Source organism: Podarcis pityusensis (genome assembly GCF_964106645.2).
Source record: "Podarcis pityusensis genome assembly, chromosome: 1".
NCBI lineage: Eukaryota > Metazoa > Chordata > Lepidosauria > Squamata > Lacertidae > Podarcis > Podarcis pityusensis.
In genome coordinates, this window is record NC_138028.1 from 93,931,476 (window position 1) to 93,954,999 (window position 23,524).

The following is a 23,524-nucleotide window of genomic DNA, read 5'->3' on the forward strand; positions in this document are numbered from 1 at the left end:
CTTGGAGGGACCAAAAAGCATGCCAGCCCAAACAAGGCAAGACTTGGCTATTAATAGATGAGGAACAATCTGCAACAAATGATCCATGAGCAGCAAAATGCCTTCAGGGGTTGGTAAGCAATGACAGTGCAGAACAGGCAACCTCTGTCAAAATGACCTGCTAGAAATTTTGTTGGGGCTGTTTCATCCTTCTAGGGCCGCTTAAACACTGCCCAACACTGCTGTTTTTAAACTAGTTTAGCTGTTGCGGCATTTCCAATACTACAGAGATTGATTTGTATGTTATAGATGTATTATGACTAAGACTGTCCATATTGAAGACTTCCATGATGCTTTCAACAAATTCCTAGAAATTAAATTCCTAGAAATTAGGGATGAGGAAGAAAAACTTCACCTTTTCCCCCCCCCCACCCAGTTATGTAAGGGCAATGTTTACTTACTGCTCTGGTTCTTTCATGTGGCTTCTGACATCTTCTCCTGGAATTGTGCCTGCTATATAGGAACAACCCAAATAACTTCCAGCTCTTCTGGCTAATCATTCACACACACCCCAAAAAAGGGGATTAGGAAAATACAGTTGTAATAATGAGTCATTTAGTTGGGAACTGTGATGCCTAGGGGTGTGGGGGGGACACCACTCTGAGTATTGTCTCTTTTTATTTGTTTTATTTAACAATATTTTTAGACTGCTTAAGCAAAAAGAAAATTTCTAAGAAGTTTACATAACAGTCATAAATCCCACTTATGCCTGCTAGTCCTCAAAGTCATCGTGAGAATCACATCACTGGTTGTCATTTTCTAGCTGAAAAAGAGACAGACTGATTTGGCAAGGAGTATCCAAGGAATTTTTTGTCCACCATGGGATTGAATTCCACTCCCTGAAACCCAGTTTCAATGCTTTTCCTCTTAATAGGCATGACTTACTGGAGACAGTGGAAGACACGCAAGTCATGCAGTTGGCACAAAATTCCTGCCCTCCATAAACATGATCTGAAGAAATCTCAGTACAATTTTTTAGTATAAAAGTGCCAGGAATGTTTGAGGAAGTGAAGCAGGAGTTTTGTAAGTGGCCCAACAGAGATGTATGTACATTTTGCTTGCAGTGACACATTTTTTTGAACATTTCCATGAAGAAGTGGGGCATGGAATTAATTGTGAAATGCCAGCTTTACCTTCTCGCCCACCACTACACCATTGTTTCATGGGGTTGACATAACAGCTTTATGCCAAGCAACTTTCTCATGGACAAAGGCTGCAAAATGTTCGTGTAGCAAATTCATTGTGAGATCTGCAATGTAGGTTCATGAAACTCTTGGGGATGAAATGCTCAAGGCAACTATGATAAGCTTGCAAGCCTTAACGAACATAACAGCACGTGACAAAAAGGCCCACCCCAAACCACCTTGATCTGTGATAAGGCAGTCTGATCTGTGACTTCCAGCAGAATTACAAAGAGGGTTTAACTACTGACACTGCTAGCCTTAGTGATGGCCTGAGTTGTGGCCTACAGTGAGCATTGTCAATTCACCCTTTGCAGATCCCTAGACCAGTGTCTCCCAACCTTTTTCCAACCGTGGCCCCCTAGGCACTAGCTGCGGTGTGATCAGTTGTTGTGGATCACCCTCCTAATATTGTGGGTGTCTACTGGGCTCTTCTATCACTAACTTCCAACAGTTATTTTGATCAGGCTCTTAAGCCTCAGTCCATCAAAGCACTTTGGTCTCTAATGAACTACTGAATTCAGTGTGGCTTAGGCAATCAGAAAGTTGTTTGTGGGTTCTTTCCAAATATGGTGAGGAGTCAGCCACTTTTTTCATGTTCTTATGCTGTTCCAGATCCCTGCTGATGCCATTCAGCCAGCATTTGTTGGGGCTACTAATACACTGTCATTTTTATTTGTAAGGTTTTCCTTCGTTTTCATTCTGGTTGTGTGATTTGTCACATACAGTGTTTGGATAATATGGAAGAGTGCCTAATCCACTCCAGGTCCTTCTTGCTCCCTTTAGAACTTTATCAAATGCACCAAGTCTACATTCTGTGACTCATGCCATAGAAAATCTTCAGGCAATAATTTGGTTTCCATTCAAATTAATGCTGTTTTTGGAATACCAGTGACCATACAGCAGTGTTTTTTGTTGAATTGGGGTTTAAATTGAATTAACTGTGGTGGTGGCAATGTAAAATCTGCATGCATTCTAACAACGTTTGCATTTTTGTGTTAATATGCTTGTGTTTGTCAGTGTCTGTTCAGCAATGCTAACTTCAGTGAGCCTGCTTGATGCTTTCATCTGCTTACCCTAGTTGAAGTAAAGGAAGATAGGGCTCATGTAACTTTAGCAGATGCGTAGGAGCTGCAGTTCTAGCAGGTGCAGCTTTTCCCCACTTCTGCCATGACCAGCTGCAGCTGCTAAAATTCTTCTGTATAGCTCCTATATTTATTTAAAACTTTTCATACCATTCTTCACTCATAAAAATTTCAGGGCATTGCACCATCAAGATAGACATAAAATGCAACAATAAAACCAGAGTAGAGAGAGGTTACATTCTTAAAACATGCACAAGATTAAATGCCAGGCTGAACAATAATATTTCAGCCTGGTGCCATCAATGTAGGCACCAGGCTAAGTCTCTATAACAAGAGTACTCCGTAGAGGGCATGCCAGTACCAAAAAAGGTCCTTAATCACGCACAGGTTGCAGTGAGAATTGGTGCTCCTTCAGGTTTGGGGATCTTAAGCTGTGTAGGGCTTTAAAAGTAAATACCAGCTTATTTAATGTGGTGAATAGATCGCCACACACACACACACATATATAGCCATCTGGCCATACTACCCAGAACTCTGGCAGCTATATTCTGCATCTATACCAATTGAAGCTTCGAAGTTGTCTTCAAGGGCACATGTAATGCAAGTCAGTAATCAAGCCAAGATGTTTCCAAAGCAGGAATCATCTTGACCAGACTGTTTAAGGTATATGAGCCTGGTTCTCCTTTGCAATCTGAGCAGCATAACAGGAAGAAGAGGGTTGAGCCATATATTGCAATTTAAAATGCCTTGAATAGTTTCTACTTGCAGTCCGGCATGTTTCAATCACATATCAGTCTTTACAAGCAAACTACATTTCTAAAAATATTCCACAGGGGTGCAGGTGTAGAGAAACCCTTATTAATTGGAAATGAATGCATTCTTAAAATTCTTCACTAACATTCTGTATTACATATAATTTGTGATATTGGGTCACATTTCTAATATATCTAGAACAGTATTTTAGAAACTCAAAGAGAATTTAATATTTCAAAATACATCTTTGCAAGTGACATAAACAATTGAAAGTTACATAAACAGTTATCCCTATGGCCCACCATTCCCAATCTGCTCAGGAGGCTTGGAAACTCCCAGAACAGCCAGATGGAACAATAATTTAGCATGATACTGACTTCCACCCTATGTGTTTAGTGGTAGATCTATTTCTTTAAAATTCTAACTTTAAAATGTTACTTCTCAAAATATATATTATGCAGAACACTTTTTTTCTTTGCATTCTCTTGTATCTGTCTTAAACAGACTAGCATCAAAATACTGTAGTATAAAGAGAGCTCTAGCTACAAGCTCTTGTGGTAGCATATTTCTCAAACCTGTCTGGACAGTTAATAGTTCTATAGGTGCACAGTATCTGTTGTGTAGATTGAAGCCAACACAGAGATTCAAGTTTTAATTTAGTATTTCCTTCGTTTAGTCTTTTTTTGACACATATAACATATGATTTCGAGCTGTGTTATAAATAATATTTGTGATTAAACAGCAATATATGGCTTTTTAACATCTCAGATGACTTGTAATACTTCTGAGTAAAGAAATATTATAATGAGAAATATTAATATTAAATATTAATATTAATATATTAATATGTAGCTTTAGCAGTTTGTGGGATTTTCATGGAATCATTATTTGTCTAAATCTTGGCAAAACTGGTTTGTGGATCTCAACCCAAAACTCTTTGGGCAGGAATGAGAAAGATCCATCAAAACTGCTTTGCAATTTAAATGACAATGGAGAGAAGTCTGGTTTAAGTGCAGCACTTATTTTTGTGTGAATGCAGGACAATAATAGTCACAATAATTATGTACAACTAAATACACCTTAAACACTCTTGCAGTTCCCAGGACAATTTTCTTTTTTCATTTGTGTTTGATATAAAAGCCCTTAACTCAGGGGTAACCAATGGAGTGTCCTTCTGATGTTGCTGAACTGCAGCTCCCTGACCATTGGCTGGGGCTAACGGCACTCAACCACATTCTGAGGGTACCATCTGCTTGACTATCCATGATCTGCTCTACTGATCAGTCAGTTTTCTTTCTTACTTTTTTTTAAAGTGATATTTTTCTCTTGGTGCCTGTTTGACATGGTAAAAATTAAACACATCTACCACCTTGTTCTAGCTAAGGTTTGATACTACTCTTTTGATCAGGAATTGCATTATTGCATCCTTCCCTTCCGCAATCACTGCAGGGCAGGCAGGGTGATCCACTTTTATCTGCTTGTGGATTATCCTACAAAAGAATGGAAAGGTTTGCTGTGGCAGCAGGGTGATCTCCCACCTCCACCACTCAGAAGGGTGCCTGCAGTGCCTGTTATGTTGTGTGCATACCGTCAAATGAGTAAACTGATCTATCAGCAGTGATAAGACCAATAAGCAGTTGGGATAGGATGCCTTGACTGAGTCTGGCCACACACACCTCAAATCAATAGGCAATCGGTATTGTAAGGACGGTGCGGGAGGGGGTATCTTTGAGTGCAGCCGTAAGTGGGATACCTTATGCTGTGCTCTAATGTTTCTTTGGATTTGGGCCAAGGAGCACAAAAAAAAACAGAAACAAAGAAAATGCCGTTTGGATTTTTAAGGTGGGTGCTTAAATTTAAAATTATGTACTTGCACACCTCAGATTGCATTTATGTTTAAGCTGACTGAAGTATATGGATCATGTACATTTTTAAAGGATTGACTTTTGATAGGCTGAATGGTCAAATCTTTTAAAAAAACACAACAAATCCAAGGAGATTGAACTCTTTTGGCTCCACCTGACGTTTTATTTCAAACTGAGTTCATTGGGAGGATATAGATTTCAGCACTAGAACAGAATGTTAAAGAGTTTGGTGAATGCTCTCCATGTATAGTATTGTTGTGGATGTTTTAAGGGCCTTGCAATACGGGGGGTGGGAGTGGGCTGGTATAGCAGAGGTAGCTCCTCATACTGCTGCTTCCATTAAAACCTTTGATTCCCACCCCCCTTGAATGATTTCAAGATTACTACACCCTTTTTCTTCTTTTCCTGCTTGCCACTTAGTGCCTCTTTGTTTGGAAAGCATGTTAGTTGCACAGTGCACATTGCTACCTTGCGCTCACCTGCTTCTGCTGATCTTGTGCCTCTTAATCTCTCTCCCCATTGTAACTTTGTTCTCTTTCCTCCATGCTGCCAAAAAGGAGACAAACAGTTCAGAGGAGTCAGAATGTGATGACCTTGATCCCAACACTAGCATGGAGGTAGACAATAACCCTTTTGCACCTTCCCCTTCCCCCCACCTTGCACCTTTTTCTATCCCACCCCCCTGAGAAATTCTGCATGTGTAGTGGAATGCACTTGGGGCTGACTGATAGGCAGAATGCCATCTCAGATAGCAGATCTAGGGCGGTGTTAAAGGGCAACAAACTACCACTGATCTAATTTGTTAAAAACCTTTTAACTGCCCTTTATATTCTGCACATGAGGTGTCAGATTGGCTTGGGCTAATCCTTACTATACTGTAAATGTGTATCTTGTATGCACCAGTGTGTTTTGGACTACCTACAATGCTGGTTTTCCATTCCCTGGAGAAGAGTGTACCAAAAACACACACCTACCATTGGCGATCACTTGAATATGCCCTTAATCATTACAGATGAGAAATGGTCGTGTTTTGACCGATATTAGCAACTGTCCATGGTCAGCTGCTGTCCATTGGTACTACTGAAGTGCATTTACCAGTAAGATCTGAGCAGTTTCCAATTCCATTTAGTACAAGGTGAGGAACCTGTGGTCCTCCCACTGTTAGACCCCCAACTCCCATCAGCTCCAGCCAGCATGGCTAATGGTCAGGGATGATGGAAGCTGTAGTCTGTAGTTGAAGAACCATTGGTGCCCCATCCCTGGTTGCAGTGAAACTTGCCTTGCAGACTTCAGCTGTAAGGCAAACTTGATACAACAAATAAAAAATTGTCCAGTAGCACCTTAGAGACCAACTAATACAACAAGGCAGTGAATTCCTACCTCCCAACTTCCTTCTTTTATTTGCTTTTGGCTAAACAGTGCTATGTTGATACCACTGTACTTGCTGTGCCTTTGTAATTATAGTTTATTTTAAAAGACTTTTAATAGAATATCCATTGTTGGCCTCACTGCTTTGTTTACATGAACGCAAAACCTAGGGACAAAGGAAGAGGAAGTCTAGAAGAAAATGAGATACAGCAATATTTTTGTATGGAAGGAGTCAGGGGAAAGGTCTCGTATTCTAAAAGGCCAGCAACACTGGGCCTTACACAGGCTCATTTCATGTGCTCCCCCATATATTATGTTATTGTCATGAAAAAGGAGCATATCCCTCTCTCCCCGTGACAGTTATGAAACATTTGTCCCTCTGCGAAGGCGGCCTTCTGCCATCTGCCTTGCCCTAGCAACAGTACTCTGCCAACTTGCAAAATGTTACAGTGCTGTTTTAAACTCACAAACAAGTTGGCTACTTAAACATCGACAGAAGAAGACACAGATGTATGTGCTAATTTATGTATGTGCTAATTTATATGTATCTATGCAAATATAGGGCAGTATAGAAATTTAATAATAAAAATAGAGACAATTACTGTGATTTAAATAGAAATATGATGCATCTCAACATAGTGTGAAAGACTTTGGCCAGGTGATCTGTATGCCTTCTCAATTTCCAGTCCAGATACTCACCGTTGACGGACAACTTCATGGGCCCTGATGTCCGCACTTAGGGCTCTTTATCTTTGAACTGGACTTCAAAATAGAGGACTGTCCTCTGTAAAGTAGGACACATTGCCACCCAGCTCCCGAAGTAGACTTGCAGTGTCCCAGTGCTTCAGTTTGTTCTGTAATACTCCATTCATCTGGTTTACCATGTCGTGTCCAGTAACCCTGCCTAATACTTAGTGTCCAGCCATCTTCCAAGCAGCTGGCTTGGACCACTCACAGTTCCACAGTCTCCCTGCTTTGACTGATTAGTAAAAGTCTTCATCCATCCATCTTTGTTTGTTCTTCCTCACTTCCTTCTCTTGAAAGGTGTATATATAGCAAAGGCAGGGGAGTGCACACACTTGCCTCTGTCTGTCTGCTAGTCATTAGACTCCAAAGCAGAATATTGAGGCTCTTCAGTCTTTGGGTAGGTTAAGAACAAAATAGCTACTATATACCTCTTCCCTTCTCTAAGCTTGTCCTTAATAGGTGCCCTCTGCTTTTCTTAACACAACCAACCAGCTAGATTTCATGGTAAAAAATAATAATGCAGCCGCTCTTGGCTTTGAATGGTGCTCTCAATAGCAGAGAGCAGGTAAGGGGGGGCATTTGATAGGGAAACTGGCTTAGAGGTCTCTATAGGCTGCTTTTTCTCCAAGTAAGAGTGGTAATGTTTTTCAGAAGTGTAACATAAAGTATAGTTTGACCATCACATTGGGCCTACACATGCAGTAGGATAACGTGGCAGTGTGTATCAAGCCCTTACTGGTGTGGACGGGAGGATACCATTTCCAAATACTTCCCCAGGTTAAAACACAAACCATCCCTGGGAATAAAATGTTAACGCATCTAAGAGAGAAAATCCAGCCTAGCTCTTTTTTTAACTGCCTCTGTTTCCATTTTGCAAAATCTCTGGACAATTGGAATGTGTGTATTTAATGCACCTTTATAGCACTTCTAACAGTTACAGCTCCCCCCCCCCCAAAAAAATCTGGGAACTGTAGTTTACACACCACAGCGCTACACTCCCCAGCACCCTTAACTGCACTTTACAATTGTTGCAAGAAATGTGAATGTTAGGAAAAAGTAGGAAACATTTAAAATTCATAATTGAAACTTTGAGTTTTACGATTTGTCAAATTTCACTTTTGATATTTGACTTTGAGAGGTTTCGGTAAACTATGATTCTTGCTGATGAATTTTAAGACTCAAAATGCCAGCTCTATTTCCTGCAGCAATTTCCTGCAGCAATTATAATGTGTAGTACTGCCTATAAATAAAAAAAACCTCCCACTTCAGCCTTACGTGAAATAATGATATTCTTTGTTTTAAATATCCATTTGTGTTTGACTGCCGTTAATCCATGAATCTTGACTCAAAGCTGCTCTCTGCAGCTGAAGCAAAGTATTGCTTACAGAGGCTGCTTTTTCTCCAAGTAAGAGCGGTAATGTTTTTCAGAAGTGTAACATAAAGTGTAGTTTGACCATCACATTGGGCCTAAATGTATATAGTAGGAATGTTCTATAGTAGGAACTGAATGAATTTCAGAATATTTGCTAAAAATAACTAATTTTATTCTAATTTTATTATGTCCCAACATTACTATTTGCAGATATTAGATTAAAACGATTTTTTTAAAAGCTAAAACATTTGATTTGACAGGTTAATAATCCTGTCTCAGATTTCACTTCTCAAGACTAAAAACAGTTTTCTAAAGTCATCCCACAAAACTAAGGTTCAAATTTCACTTGAAACCCTTTGTAACTGAAAGCTTCAAATTTTAATGTTGTGCACATTTAGAGCTTCGTCTGTGGTTTTAGTGTGCCAGTGCTTGTCAGTGATGATTCCCCCCCCCCCAGTTTCCGGCCACAGGCTGCTTCTGACTACAGTATTCCGTGTATGTCCAGGAAATTCCAGATGTATGGCAACCCTAGTTGTGTCTACATCAGAATGATGTGCTGCAGAAGGCCTCACTGTGCAGTTTGTTACCAGAAAGCAGGAGCAGTGACCTACCAACAGATGGGCCTGAGGGCAATGTGGTTTGGGTCAAAGAGTCTAGAAGTGGGCAATGCCCACTTCTGGCTTGTTCTACTCACTGCCAACCTTTGACAAATTACCCTTGAGAGATGAAAGAACCACACTGGCTCTTCAGATCACCAGATACTGGAGGCATAGAACAGTGGGTGGCCCTAGTCTTAATACCCTGATTCTTATCTAGATGTTCAAAAGTTGGCTGCTTTTGAGAGCGGTATACTGAACTGTATGGTTCTTTGACCCCCCCAGCACAGCAATCTTTTTGCATCTCAGGACTCTCCAGAACTAGCTATGACATGAACTTTGTGGTTTTCTCCCAGTCATGTTGATTGCTGAAGAATGGGCCTAGGAAACAGTGGTCATTGCACTTTATGACAAGGACATAGGACCTTGGGGATTAGGGGCACTGACTCACATTTGGTCCCAAAAAACCTTTCCATGCTGTGCGCTGCAGCACCTTGCACTTCTAGACTCTGGAAGTCACGAGTGCTGGAATAGCACACCCAGGATCCTGAATCAGAACCTTTCAGACGTGCTTCTAGTTCCTCAGCAACCTTTATGTCAAATCTCTAATACTTTGCTGAGAATAAGCCCTCTTCTCATTGTCCCGTTAAAAAAGACTTTTCTATTTCTTTTATGTATGTGTTCTTTTTCCAGATCATCAACCCAAACTTCATCCAGGAAGGTGAGTAAGGACAGAAATGTGGCAGGTTGTTCCCATGATCTAGCAAACCAAACGTTGGGTTTAATCATCTTTGCCCAAACAAGTCCTGTGAAATCTTATCTGAGTAATCAGGCAGGAAAGAATGATGCCCAGCAAGTACCACTCACAGTCCCAAGGAATCTATTGCATGGTGAACCAGCCAGTTTGAACCCACATTCAAATTTTGTCTGGTAAACGTGTGTGAGAGGGAGAGACAAGGGAGGAATATGAGATATTCAGTATTCAAACAGACTTCAATATTATGTTACTTGGATTAATATTTGGTTTCATATTGCATCTGTTCACACAAAAATGAACATATTTAATTAATTTATTTGAATGCGGTTTACTTGCTTTCCTTTGGTTTATTCAAATTTAAATAGATTTTCGTGTATTTTTAATACGATCAACATGATTTTAGTTATTCATCCATCTTTGTGTTCTGGAGACTCCCGTTTTGGTTCTGAAAGGCATTATATTGGTAACCCTTGTTCTAGAACTTCCTTCAGAATTCTTTGCAGTGCTCTGGAATTTCATGGGAGACCATGGGTTGTAGGGTTTCCTCATGGAGACTTTCCAGGTGTGAATTTGTGTGTGAGAGTGCTGAGATTTTCAGGTTCCCGAGTTTCACCTGATAACGGACGCTGCTTTTATTGCTTGATGCTTGGTTTTACAGGAGGTGTTGGGCAAGGTCTTTATAACAGCCCTTTATAAATAACCCTCAATACAACAGAGGCATCACTGAGACACATTTTGTATTTTCAACGTCCTGTGGTTAGTTTTATGTTTTCAGTGAACATTATGTCTCTATACGTGTGGCCTTTGCTGCAGTTGCTCCAGAGTTTCTCGTGCCCTTAGTGGACATCACCTGCTTGCTTGGTGACACGGTAATGTTGCAGTGCAAAGTCTGTGGGCGACCAAAGCCAACCATAACCTGGAAAGGACCAGATCAGAACATCCTTGACAACGACAACAGCACCGCTGCATATGCAGTTTCCTCCTGGTACGTTCATATTTTGCAGAGGGCGTTGGGATGGCACAAATGTAGCAGTTGCACTCCTAGAAAATGTGGTGCATTAAAAGTGTTTGAATCCAGCTAATGACCCTATATGCCCAGCTACGTTAGGAGAGCCAGTTTAGGACACTGAAATTTGAAAAAAATAAGGTAAATAAATGTAGGCATATGGTTGGCGAATGTGGGAACAGGCTGCTGAACTAAATGGGTATTTGATCTGATGAAGCAAGACTCTTCTTATCATTCCTCCTCAAAGGGGGAATTGGACAAATTAATGGAGGCCATGACAGCTGTGCTCTGCCTCCATGGTTGCTGGGGACCACAGAAGGGGAGAGTGTTACTGTGCTCGGCTCCTGATTGCCAGTTTCCCACAGCCATCCAGTTGGCTGCTATGAGAATAGGATGCTGAGCTAGGTGGGCCAACTGGCCTGATCCAGTCCAGATCAAAGCATGGCTTCAGAAGAGGAAGGAGGTTAATAATAATAATAAATTAATAATTTTATTATTTATACCCCGCCCATCTAGCTGGGTTTCCCCAGCTCCACTCTCATCACTTTCAAGGGAGCTGGAGCCATACCTTCTCTAAGGGAGGTTTTAATCAACTCCCTGATCACAAGAGAGAAAGAGAAAGAACACATGTAGTAAGCCACACCTCTGAAAGAACCTTGTCCACATCCTCAGGAAACAATGAGGGAAATTCATCAGAGCAGCTGAATGCTTCTGATGATAAGAAATCAAGGACACTTTAGATATAGGCGCTGTAGTCAAAGGCACGCATATGATGTGAGTACTTTTATCCATGAAATACATCACAGGGTACAACCACAGAATTGTTCTGTACGGTTTCCATGTGACATTTTCATGCATCTTAAAGTATGTGGCCGCAAGCACTTTTTTAAAGTGAAGCAAGGGAAATAGTTCTTTGGTAGCCCTTTCGGCAGGTCAAAAGGAAATATTGATGTTCTCTGTGGGACACCCCTATTGCCTTTATAATGGGTTTTTCTGGCACTGCAGCAACCTCTCACTGGTTTATGCTGACTCCAGGAGAGGCAGGCAGTGCACGTTTAAGTGATAGTATTAGAAGAAGCAGAGGACCACAATAACAGCCCACACTGATTTTATTATTATTTTTAAAAAACCACCACTTTCTACCTGGTGCTGAACTGTGCCGTTCTTATGGGCCTCTAAATCATTAATAATTAACACAGAGAGCTGGATCCATTACTACTTTCTTCCTCCTCTCCTTGTAAGCCACCTGCATCCACAAAACTGCATAATACGAAGGGCTCTACTTGTCTATCTACTGAGACTTGTTTTCTGTGTCAGTTGAAATGGATTGGCAGCAGCTTGCCACTGGAAACTGAGCCAGAGTAAAATGCTTAGCAGAGTAACAGATTAAAACACTGACATCTGCACTTCCCCAGCGATTCAGGTGAAATCACTCTGAAGATCTGTAATGTGATGCCTCAAGACAGCGGTATTTATACTTGTGTGGCAACAAATGAGCTTGGAACAGCGTCAACTTCGGCTACAATAAAAGTACAAGGTAATGGATTTCTTGCTGGGTTTTTTGTATGTTTGCTCAGCCAGAGCTTCCATTGGTTTAAATCATGGTGCAATCAGCTTTTGAAATGTTTTTGGTTTAATGGTACATGGGCCTGTATACCACTTCAAAATGCAGGTGAGGAATCCACACATGTCAAAACTATCCCTGCCTGTGGAAAGCTGACATGCTAGGCTTTTGCAGACCAGGTTGGTTGTGTATGTGTGTGATATTCAAATGGGTAATTCCTCATTTGCATTTGAAATACTGCATGTACTTTGTGTACTACTTTCTACATGGGAAATATTAAGTACATGGGAAATAACCAGTTCTCCCCTCCACATGCCCCCATCACTACAAATTTATCTCTTCCCCTTCTTCATCTCTCTAAACATATATATACACACACAGTTAAAGTGATATAATCCTAGAGGGTGAACAGCATACTTCCCTCTACCACCCTAAACATGTATATCAGCTCTCATGTGTACTATTATTTGCAAGAAGAATTTAGACAACAAAGTTAATTGCCTACAATATTGGTATATAGCATGGCCCATTGTCACCAAACGGGTGCTGGCTGGTGATACTTGGATTAGATTAATTGCAGGTTTTGTGGGAGCAAAGACTGAGGAATTTGGACTAAAATTTTGGGAGGAGTGGAGTTAGCGCCCCTGCCCCAACCATTTCCCCACCCCTCCAACCTGCCATTTATCCTGCAGAGTAAAGCATACAAGTACAGGATCAGATTCTAGATCTCTGGCAGTCTCTAATAGTTGTGTCCTAATACATGTTCATCAGTTCTGCTGTACCCATGATTGCTGTAGGAAACTTTCTCTGTGTGTGTTTTAATAAACCCTCTTTCACGTGCTTTGCAATGCAACTCTCTCCTGATTTTGCTCCCCTGCCTACACCCCAGGTGTCCCTGCAGCCCCAAATCGCCCTATTGCTCAGGAAAGAAGCTGCACCTCGGTGATTCTTCGCTGGCTGCCTCCATCCAGTACAGGGAACTGCACCATTTCAGGTTACACAGTGGAGTACAGAGAAGAAGGTATATGCTTAAGCATTCCATACTCATAGTACACCTTTGGTCTGCAATTGATTGCAATAGGATGATCCAGGTTGTTGTACGGAGCTGCTAGGCTGAGCTAATAGGCTTTGTTGCCTTTTAATTTGGGGTGTTGCCTATGCTGCCTCTTTCAGCTAGGGTTGTCTGGCGCAACTGGGAGGTTGTGAGCAAGTTAGCAGCAGTGGCTTCGCCATTACCTTTCCCTCCCATCTGCAAGTGGGACAAGTCGTGTCCCGTGGCAGGCAGGAGAATACAAGTGAGCAGAACTGGCTCGAGGTTTTTGGGAGCCCTTAGGTAAGAAGCCCTAGTGACCTCTTTCCTCCTCCCTGCCACTACCCACTTGCATACTCTCTCTTTCTCTGCCAGCAATTGAGCAAGCAGTGGCAACTGCTGTTCCTTCCCTTCACTCCCATGGCTTCTTTGCACTGCCTGCTGTGGGCCATGGCAAGAGAAGCAACAGCAGGGCCAGGTACTTCTGCTGGTCAGCAGTGGGCCTCCAGCTTAACCATGGGCCTCAGAGGATGCAAGTGCAAGTGGAGCAAGGGAGCACCAGTATTACATGGGGTTGCCAGCCTATTTAAGTGAAAGGCAAAACCTATGGACTTGATCTGGCTAGCCTGTTTTCAGTCATCCTGACTCACACAGTCCAGATGTGAAGGGTTCTTCAACTGGTGGTGATCACCACATTGGTCCATACACCTGACAAAGACCAGTGAAAAATGCATGACCAGCATGCTACAGTAAGCTGGGGGAAGGAACCTCAGGCCCATGGACCAAATGTGGCCCTCCAGGCCTTTCTGTCTAGCCCTCAAGCAAGACTCCTAGGCAGCACACCTCACTGCCCCTGCTTCCTGCCTCTCTCTAGTGTTTTTTGCCTGGCTAGAATGCATTGTTGAACTCTGATAATGCCTCTTGCTTGCCGAGATGGAGGACAGAGAGGAATGTTTGCATGTGTGTAGAAACTAGCCTGTTGTACATTTTACATTTAATGGTTCTTCCCACTTTTGCCTCTGGCCCTGCCCACCACTGGCATGTGGCTGCCAGAAGATTGCCCAGAAGAGAATGGGTAGTAATTTGAAGCTCTTAACAGCTGGGTCTGAAGTGGTAGAACAGACCATACCGCTCCAGTCCACAGAGGATGAAGAGTATTACTGAATACTTTCCTGTGCAAATTTTATTTATTTATGTATTTATTCAACTCCCTATCAATAGAAAAGAAAGTTCCAATGATTTCCCCGTTGCATTAGTTTTCCACTTGGAATGATTTTTTAAATATGGTGTTCAGAAATAATGTCTCTTACCTCTAATCTAATATGGTATAGAACATTCTACAACATCATACTACTGCATGTTTAAATCAGGCAGCACAAGAAGACAAAGTGGTTGCTACTTTTCTTAGCTTTTTTTTTTTAGCACAGGTGACTTCTAAAAGAATCTGTATTTCTTTTCTTATCAATTAGGGCTGGATTAAAGCTTAGTCTCGGTGGGGTGGAGTGGAGGGGATGAGTCAGTAAGGCACAGCATCCTCCTGTCTCTAAAATCTATAGTCATGTTCTTTTAAAAAATGTTATCTTAATCTCTCTCTGCATAACCCGTAGGCTCACAGGTCTGGCAGCAGTCTGTTGCCTCCACCTTGGACACCTACCTTGTTATTGAAGATCTCACACCTGGATGCCAATATCAGTTCCGAGTCAGCGCCAGCAACCCCTGGGGAATCAGTTTGCCCAGCGAGGCCTCTGAATTTGTGAAACTTCCAGAATACGGTGAGAACATGGTCAAAAAGAGAAGGATACTAATTTTCAGAAGAAATAATATTAGAACTGGTGGGTCAGAGTTCTGCTTCAAAAGCTAAAGTTTGTGTTATTATCAAGCTTCTTGTTGGCATTTTGTAGTCAACTATAGATATCTGAGGGCAACGTATATATGATTGCGTCTTTTCCAATCAGCACACATGTATTTAGATCATCTCTTTTCTTTTCTTTTCTTTTCAAGGTGTAATCTTTAGGCTCCGGGTGCACACTCGGTGGCACGCCGTCTCACATGATTTTCTTTCTTTAAACTTCTCCCTTTGTATTACTGATGTGTAATAAATACTATAATTGGCATTGCAACCAACTCTATTTCCCCATCCCTTTGGGTTTCACAGACTCTGCAGCAGATGGAGCCACCGTGACCTGGAAAGAGAACTTTGATTTCGCCTACACAGAACTGAATGAGATTGGAAGGTGAATTATTTCACTAAATGAGATTGGAATCAATTATTTCACTAAAACACACAAGCCAGGTGTTAAAAGTGTTTGTTTTAAGTTATCTGTTAAGGCAGTGGGTGCATGATTTATGAATGAATAATGCTTATTATCATTTCTCTCCACAGGGGTCGATTTGCTGTTGTAAAGAAATGTATCCACAAAGCCACCAGGAAGGATGTTGCAGTGAAGTTCATCAATAAAAAAATGAAGAAGGAGGAGCAGGCAGCACACGAGGCAGCCATGTTGCAACATTTGCAGCATCCTCAGTATATCACTATTCATGACACCTATGAGTCACCTTCCTCCTATATATTAATTTTAGAACTGTAAGTCTCTTGATGGAAGCTAAGCTTCTTGTTTGTTATACTGAGGGAATCCTTCATCTTTGCAATCACACATTTCATGATTGTAATGAAAATGATTTCATTTCCCCATGAAAAGAACAATATTTCAGATGACTGTGAATGTCAGATTCACACAATCCAGTATGTGCATTGGCCGGGGGGTGGGTGGGGGAGATAATAAGTCAGTGCAAAATAGCATGCACTTAAATAAAGAGTCCTATACTGTATTTAAAATGAGATAGCCCTTATTACACTGCAATATATAAGTATTTTATTTATTGCTTTTTAAAAATGCCACTTCCATTATAAGGTGCTAGTCGCATGTTTGAAATATTAGCAAGCGTTTGTCGTTATGCTAGATTTCTTTTCACGGTGCATAATTGTTGGCTTTTAGGATGGATGATGGCCGTCTCTTGGACTACTTAATGAATCATGATGAATTGATGGAGGAGAAAGTAGCTTTTTACATAAGAGACACAATGGAAGCCTTACAGTACCTTCACAACTGCCGAGTCGCTCATTTGGATATAAAGGTAGGAAGCTTGTGTATATCGCTATCTATCATGGTGAATTCCAAGTATTCAGTCTGTTCTAAATTCAGGTGAAGAGACAATCTACCTATAATGAAAACACTTAAAAGTACCTGCTTTGTGTCACTAATCTGTCCTTCTTTCAACTACTTCTTTATAGCCATATTTGTGATGAAGGCACCTGGTCCAAATTTCAAAAAAACTTCCAAGCAATTCTGAGAATTCACTTACAGGATGTCACTTTTTCTGTTTTAATATCTTGTCATTAACAAATGACATATAACCAGTGTTTTTTTTCTTAAAAAAAAACCTTTAGGGATACTCTCATTTTCACTCAAGAAAATCACCATTTTATAGTTCAAACTGGGAAAAATAAATACAGTAAAGTACAAAACTTCACAAAATGTTTAGGGGTATGCATACCCCTGTGTACCCTCAGAAAAAAAGAACTGCGTATAACTCACATACATCTTCAATGTTTCCCCACAAAGATCCCACATGCCAGTTCTTTCCTTCCTTTCGCATAAAAGCTCCTTGTTGAAAAATGTGTAATTGGGGGTGTGGGTGTGGAGGGGGGTGATGAGATCTCATTTCATTTGTCCACATAACTTTGCTTATACCTTGATAGAGATAGTTACAGGTGGGTAGCCGTGTTGGTCTGCCGTAGTCGAAACAAAATAAAAAAATTCCTTCCAGTAGCACCTTAGAGACCAACTAAGTTTGTTATTGGTATGAGCTTTCGTGTGCATGCACACACGAAAGCTCATACCAATAACAAACTTAGTTGGTCTCTAAGGTGCTACTGGAAAGAGTTTTTTTATCTTGATAGAGATGTAAACATAAAACTAATTTATATGTTGCATACATGAAGCTTAAATCCTTCCTTAGACTGGCTCAGAATGTTGTGGAAGATGGATACTTCAGCAACATACACACATGGATTAAGCAGTGTAGCAGAGGCTTATTCTTGTTTTTTAGTGAAATGGCCTGAGTAACCAGACTGTCCACATGTCTGCACTGCTGCTCAAAACATACACAATGTTGGATTATAGCCGTTTTGTTGCCTTTTCTACTTAACTAGGTTTTTTCTCAAACTACTCCTCAGACATGAGCTTATATCTACATAAATCTAAGATGTAAAATATTTTCTGTAAGGTTGTACATGATGGTTGCCATTCACCCACCTCTACCTAGTGAGCATTTGTGGCCTGTACATCTTACAGGCTGGTCTCCTGTAGTGCCTTTTGTTTTAAACATCACTGTACTCCAATGTAGACAAGTTTCAAAATGTCTCTATCCTTCAGCTGGTATCCATTGAAACCTTTCACTCAAGTTTGTGCATTGTGCATGGTGCTTTGCTGGGTGGTTGATCTAATTTTATAATTAAGGCTGCAATCCTCTATACATGAAAGTAAGGCCTATTGAACACAGTGGAACTTACTTCTGAGCAAATATTCATTGAAATGCTCTGTAAGTACCAAAATGCAAAGCCTCCAAACTAGCTGAGCAAATACTTATGGTACTTCACTTGGGACATATATGTGTGCTGAAGAAGAAGTGCCAGCACACACATTGTTGGTACATTTTTTCCTTAACAGGAAAAGCAAAAGAATTTATGATCTGAAGGACCACAGGAACCACATATACACTGCCTTGGGTTCTGTGGTGGAAGGCAGGCAGGCTATAAATGTGATAAATGTTGGCTTGAACTGATTTATAATACAAAAGCAATGAACAATGGAACCTTTTTTTTATCCTTGCTCTCCACAGCCAGAAAATTTGCTCATTGACTTGCGGATCCCGGTGCCTCGCGTTAAGCTAATAGACCTGGAAGATGCTGTTCAAATCACTGGCCATTACCATGTTCATCATCTGCTTGGAAACCCTGAATTTGCTGCTCCAGAAGTTATCCAAGGTGCTCCTGTTTCACTGGGCACAGATATTTGGAGCCTGGGTGTGCTCACCTATGTCATGCTGAGTGGTGTGTCCCCCTTTCTGGATGAAAGCAGGGAGGAGACTTGCATCAACGTGTGCCGAGTGGACTTCAGCTTTCCCAATGAGTACTTCTGTGATGTAAGTCATGCTGCCAGAGACTTCATCACTGTCATCCTTCAGGAAGACTTCAGGAGGAGGCCAACAGCAGCCACTTGTCTGCAGCACCCTTGGCTGCAGTTTCACAACGGCAGCTATTCCAAAATCCCACTGGATACCTCACGCCTATCCAGCTTCATTGAACGCCGCAAACACCAGTTTGATGTGCGGCCAATTCCCAATGTTAAGAGCTTCATAATGAGCAGGATGAACCCAGGAATATAATGCAATACAAGTACTTTGATTTGACATTGAAGCACCGTGGCGTGTGAAAAGAGAGAAGGTGGAATCTCTCTATGTCTGTATAAAGTATTCTAGTTGATGTGATGTCAAAGAAAGTGTATGTACTTTTCCAGCAGTTGCATTATCTAACTGGTTAGAACTAGAGGCTTTTAGATGTTGCATATGCAACTCCTCGCGTGGCTTATCTTGCAATGATGAAGTCATGTCAAATACAGAAGAATATTTTAGAAAACTACATCATTTGAAAATGGTAACCAAAACACCATTGCCTTACTTTTGAAAGGCAGCCTTCTAAAAGACCTGGACACCCTTGCTGATCTTATTAAACTTTAACTCATGTATTTGAAAGGCAACGGAAAGTAAAGAAATAAAACTAGGCTGACCCTCCACAGTCAGCATTTCCTGAAAACAACACCACTGGACTGGATTTGAGATTTTGCAGAAATAGTTGCTCCTCAAGTCCTAATGAAGCTCTGTTTCACTAAGAGAATTCCACTTGTCTTCAATAAGAATTAACCTTGTGGCAGAATTGTTTTTTATGGCCCTTGTGCTATCATAATGTCAGCTTTGCCTGTAAAGTGATTTAGGTATGCTGTATTGGTCAGGATCATAGTATACCTTTGTCAAAAGTCCTTTGGATTCTCCAGCACTCACATGTTCAAAGCTAACATACTGTAAAGTAGCAATGTGCTACGGCTGAGATGGTAAATTCACTGGAACAAAAAATGTTTTGATGAAGCACAATGAGACATTTTTTTAAACTAAATTTTTATAGCTCTTGTACAGACTTTTTTGTGAAACCTGTGTGTTGAGAAAAGGCTATGTTACAATAATTACTGTTATCTGTAAACTAGATGTCAAAGACTTTTTCTATTGCAGAATGTTTGTTGAATTCTCATATAGTCTGTAAAATGAAAAGGAATCTTATTCCTTTTTCAGTTTTAAAAGTTGATCAGTTGTGAAATCAATCCAAAGTTGGCCAAAGTGTGGTAAACATAGTGGGTCCATCCTTACAATTATTGCTTCAAAATTAGTCTTGATGTGTGAGACTGGTAGTTTACTGCATATTTGTACACATGCATCTCTCTTCCTAGCTCCAGAATCCTAACTTCTATGCTAGCATATTTGTTCCATCCCAAACTCTGGTGTTAAATAACAATTCAAAAAAGACTATTAATATTAAAAGTCATTGTAATGGTCCATTATTGTGAACTAAACACGCCACTAACTTAATAGCCCCTTATAAATCATTAAAGTAATTTCAAACTTAGAAGCTTTTGAATAATAGTTCCAAATTGCAGTTATCTCAAATTAATATTGTAAGAACTTGTCCAGCTTTTTACACCAAGAGGAATTTAGTGCCAAGACAGTGACTGACCATATCCTAATCATTTAGAAATCAATCAGCAATTCATAGTTAACTTTTTCCTCTATCCCACCAACTAATCTTCTATAAACCCTGCAATGTGGCAATGGACCTAGTAATAATCAAAGGCATGGTGAGCTCTCTCATTTTGCCTATTCAGTTGGCATCCATTTGTTGAACACAATATACTAATGGTTCTGGCACATCTTTTAGTCACTTGTGTCCTAAGTAGCTGTCAGGATTAGGCAACCTGGTAGCCAAGTGACAAGGGTTCTGTAGCCTCTCAGTGGCACCTGACATATTATATTAACCTGGAGTATTTTACCGTTTTCTCCTTTCTCTTGCCCACAACCCCAAACAGATCAAATCAGGAGCTGGAAATGTTCTTACTACAGTGAGAGTAATAAGAAAGTTGGTGAACACACTGATGTCTGGTGAACCAAGAAACAAGCCAACAAATCAGTACAGAAAAGGAGAAAGGTACTTGACTTAGATTTTCTGGCTAGAAAATGTGGTTCAACAAAACAGAGGGCCTTTCCATAGGGAAAGAAGCTGATGTCCTTTAACTTTTCAATGAAGTGTTTTTTCCTGCTATTTTTTAATCAAGAGGTTTGTTATACTATGATCATCCAACCCACTGTTATAATGAGGAATGTGGGGATAGGATCAACTCTTAAGGTTCCTTTTAGTTGCTACAATTTCCTCAAGGCACCGACAATCATCCAGAGGCGGAGCATATCAGCTCAGGTATAAACAACGGCAAAGATCCAGCCCAAGGTACCCATGGCGGAATCCCACTGTAATCAATGGAAGATATTAGTCACAACTAAGTAGTCCCAGTAGCTTCAGTGTGACCTAGGCTAGCTACAATCCTATGCATACTTAATGGAAAGCTAGTTCCGCTGAACACAGTGGGTACTTCCTTCCGAGCACGGGCAGCCCAAAACATGTTGACGTCAGAGGCAAAGGGACAAGATGGTGTCTTTCCCCATTCTATGTACAAAAGCCAAGGAGACTTTAGCTCTGCTGATGGGTCAGCATCCTCCACCGCACCTGAGTGCCATGAGCTAGTTCAGGGATGCATTACAGGCCATGCGACACAAACAGCTCTATCTGTTTCCAGGCTTTCAGCATCTGCGCAAGGGCTTCTTCACGTTACACGATAACAATTGAGCCAGCGCTGCTTCTGAATAAACATACGTAACATAGTGAGACCAGACTGCATGTCATGGATCACTTCACTGGAACCAAGGCCAACCTCAGTAAAGCATAACAACTTTTAGATACGATAAAAGAAATAGATGTGGATCTTTGCCACATCTCCTTGTTCTTTCCAGCTACAGTAGCCGCATCAAAAATGCCTACTTACTTTCTACTTCTGTTCTTCTACATATACGTGGAAGAGTGACTGTCAAAATGTGTACCTACTTTTGGTTCTTTTATTTGTGATTCTGGGGAAATGCAAAAGAGATTACTTAAGCATCCTTGAAGAACAAACCTCTATGGTACATTAAAATCCCTATGGAATAATCACCTATGGGGGGGGGGGAATACCTGAATCTGTGGCAAGCAAATAGGCAGGATTTAAGACAAGGACTGACTGCTGTTTTATCATAAAGTCTTGAGAGTTGTTTTCTCAGGCATAAAGCAGTTTTTGCTTCAAAGGGCTTTGTAATGTGAATGTAAAATCTACATTGAACCAGAATACCATGGATGTCTTATCTTCTGCAGCAACATCAATAACATCCAAGAGGCTCAAAGGTCATTTAGGCATTATGTGTGACAATTCCTGGCATCTTGCTTTTAATCTTTTGTAACAAAGCAACTTAAGACTGGCTGCATATCTCTGTGTTCATGTGTGCCCTTCATCCTCTGCTGATTTTGTTGGATATGTCATCTGCAGCCGGTAGTTGTATGCAACAAAGTGTGACTAGCCACAGTTCGGGACCATTGGATTGTAACTAGGAATTACTATACACAACTTAGTTCTCAGATGAGTATCTGTGTGCCATTGCATGGACGAAATCTTTCCTATCCATTTGTAGAAGAAAATCCTCCACAGGGCTCTGGTTTCTCCCCAAAGCTGATTGTTTATGGACTGACACATCAGAAAATGGTGCTTTCCTAAGAGAATAAATGTCAGATCCCTTTTTTTTGGCTCCCCAAGCTGGTTATACAATTACTGTCCAATATCAAACTGCTTCTAGAATCGTTATACTAGTGACTGTTAACATGCCAGGATTCTGTAATTTCTCAGCTTATACTCTGAAGCTAGTAGTAACAAACATCTGTTCTACTTAAGCCATATCTTATCCTTATGCTCTCTTTTTCAGTGCTGGTGCTTTTGCATCTTTCTGTCAAACCACTGAGTCTGCTTTTGCTAGCATGTCACTTCAAGAGTATACTACTGAAAAAAAGGTCAGACATGTAAAGGGCACAGCAGACTACTAAAAATACACTTTTAAAAATATTTGCAACAATCATTTCTGTGGTGGTGGTAGGGATTGTATTAAGAGCTTAAAATATTTCAAGGTGCAAATGAATTCCACAGCCTTAATCATTTTCAGTCTTTTGCTGGTCTGCCTTAAGTGTTATCTCATTATTTTATTATTGATTCTGTTTTGTATGCATATGTGTTTTCTAAAACATTTTGTAAATATTTTATTTATACTTCTGATTCTTCATGTGTAATGTTGTAAAGTGATTTCCTGCTGTCACATGTTCTTACTCTTCTGCAGTATAAATATATATGTTATCTACAGATGATAAAATCTACATTTTAGGCTATTGCCTTCCTTATAAATACAATATACAAAAGATTCAAATATGGGATTTTTATTTTTTAATATAAAAGCAATTCTGCTGATAAAATCCATTAAGACGGATATTATAAAGACAAGCTTTTATTTTGACTTATATGACACTGTATAGTATGGGGAGAGAACACAGAAGAAGTTGTGAGAGCTGCCTGCCATGTAAAGGCATTAGATACAACTGAAAAGGGGGGGGGGTGCTGAATGAAAATCCGTTATCTATACTACTTTTCTTCCCTTAAAAATAGGATTTATGATTTCTGACATATGTGCTTTAAGACTGTAATATGAACCTTGAAATAATGAGAATTGATTAGCTCTACTGTGTTCGGGCAAATTTGATTTTGACATTGCTAACACTACCTTTTAAAAAAATACAAAATTTGCTACATGACGCACACCAAAACTGTTAATTTCCACTGGTCTATGTTGATCAGATTACTCACTGCTAAAGGTGGTAGTTTTAGCAAAGCCTAAAGATTAAACATCCAAAACAGAGGACGTCCTTAATGTGAG

General features: G+C 40.5%; 1 protein-coding gene across 16 annotated transcripts in view; it reads left to right on the top strand.

The window, feature by feature from the left end:
* Positions 1-23,014, top strand: part of KALRN (kalirin RhoGEF kinase) — a 509,101-nt gene extending 486,087 nt beyond the window's left edge. For all 16 annotated transcript variants that reach the window (XM_081004656.1, XM_081004642.1, XM_081004657.1 and 13 more), the window contains 10 exons: positions 5,481-5,540; positions 9,700-9,727; positions 10,577-10,748; positions 12,185-12,306; positions 13,223-13,354; positions 14,971-15,135; positions 15,519-15,597; positions 15,747-15,947; positions 16,360-16,498; positions 18,266-23,014. In XM_081004656.1, the coding sequence (XP_080860782.1) occupies positions 5,481-5,540; positions 9,700-9,727; positions 10,577-10,748; positions 12,185-12,306; positions 13,223-13,354; positions 14,971-15,135; positions 15,519-15,597; positions 15,747-15,947; positions 16,360-16,498; positions 18,266-18,811 (1,644 nt within the window). In that variant the 3' untranslated portion in view covers positions 18,812-23,014. The remainder of the gene's footprint in view (positions 1-5,480; positions 5,541-9,699; positions 9,728-10,576; positions 10,749-12,184; positions 12,307-13,222; positions 13,355-14,970; positions 15,136-15,518; positions 15,598-15,746; positions 15,948-16,359; positions 16,499-18,265) is intronic.
* Positions 23,015-23,524: the final 510 nt, after the last annotated feature.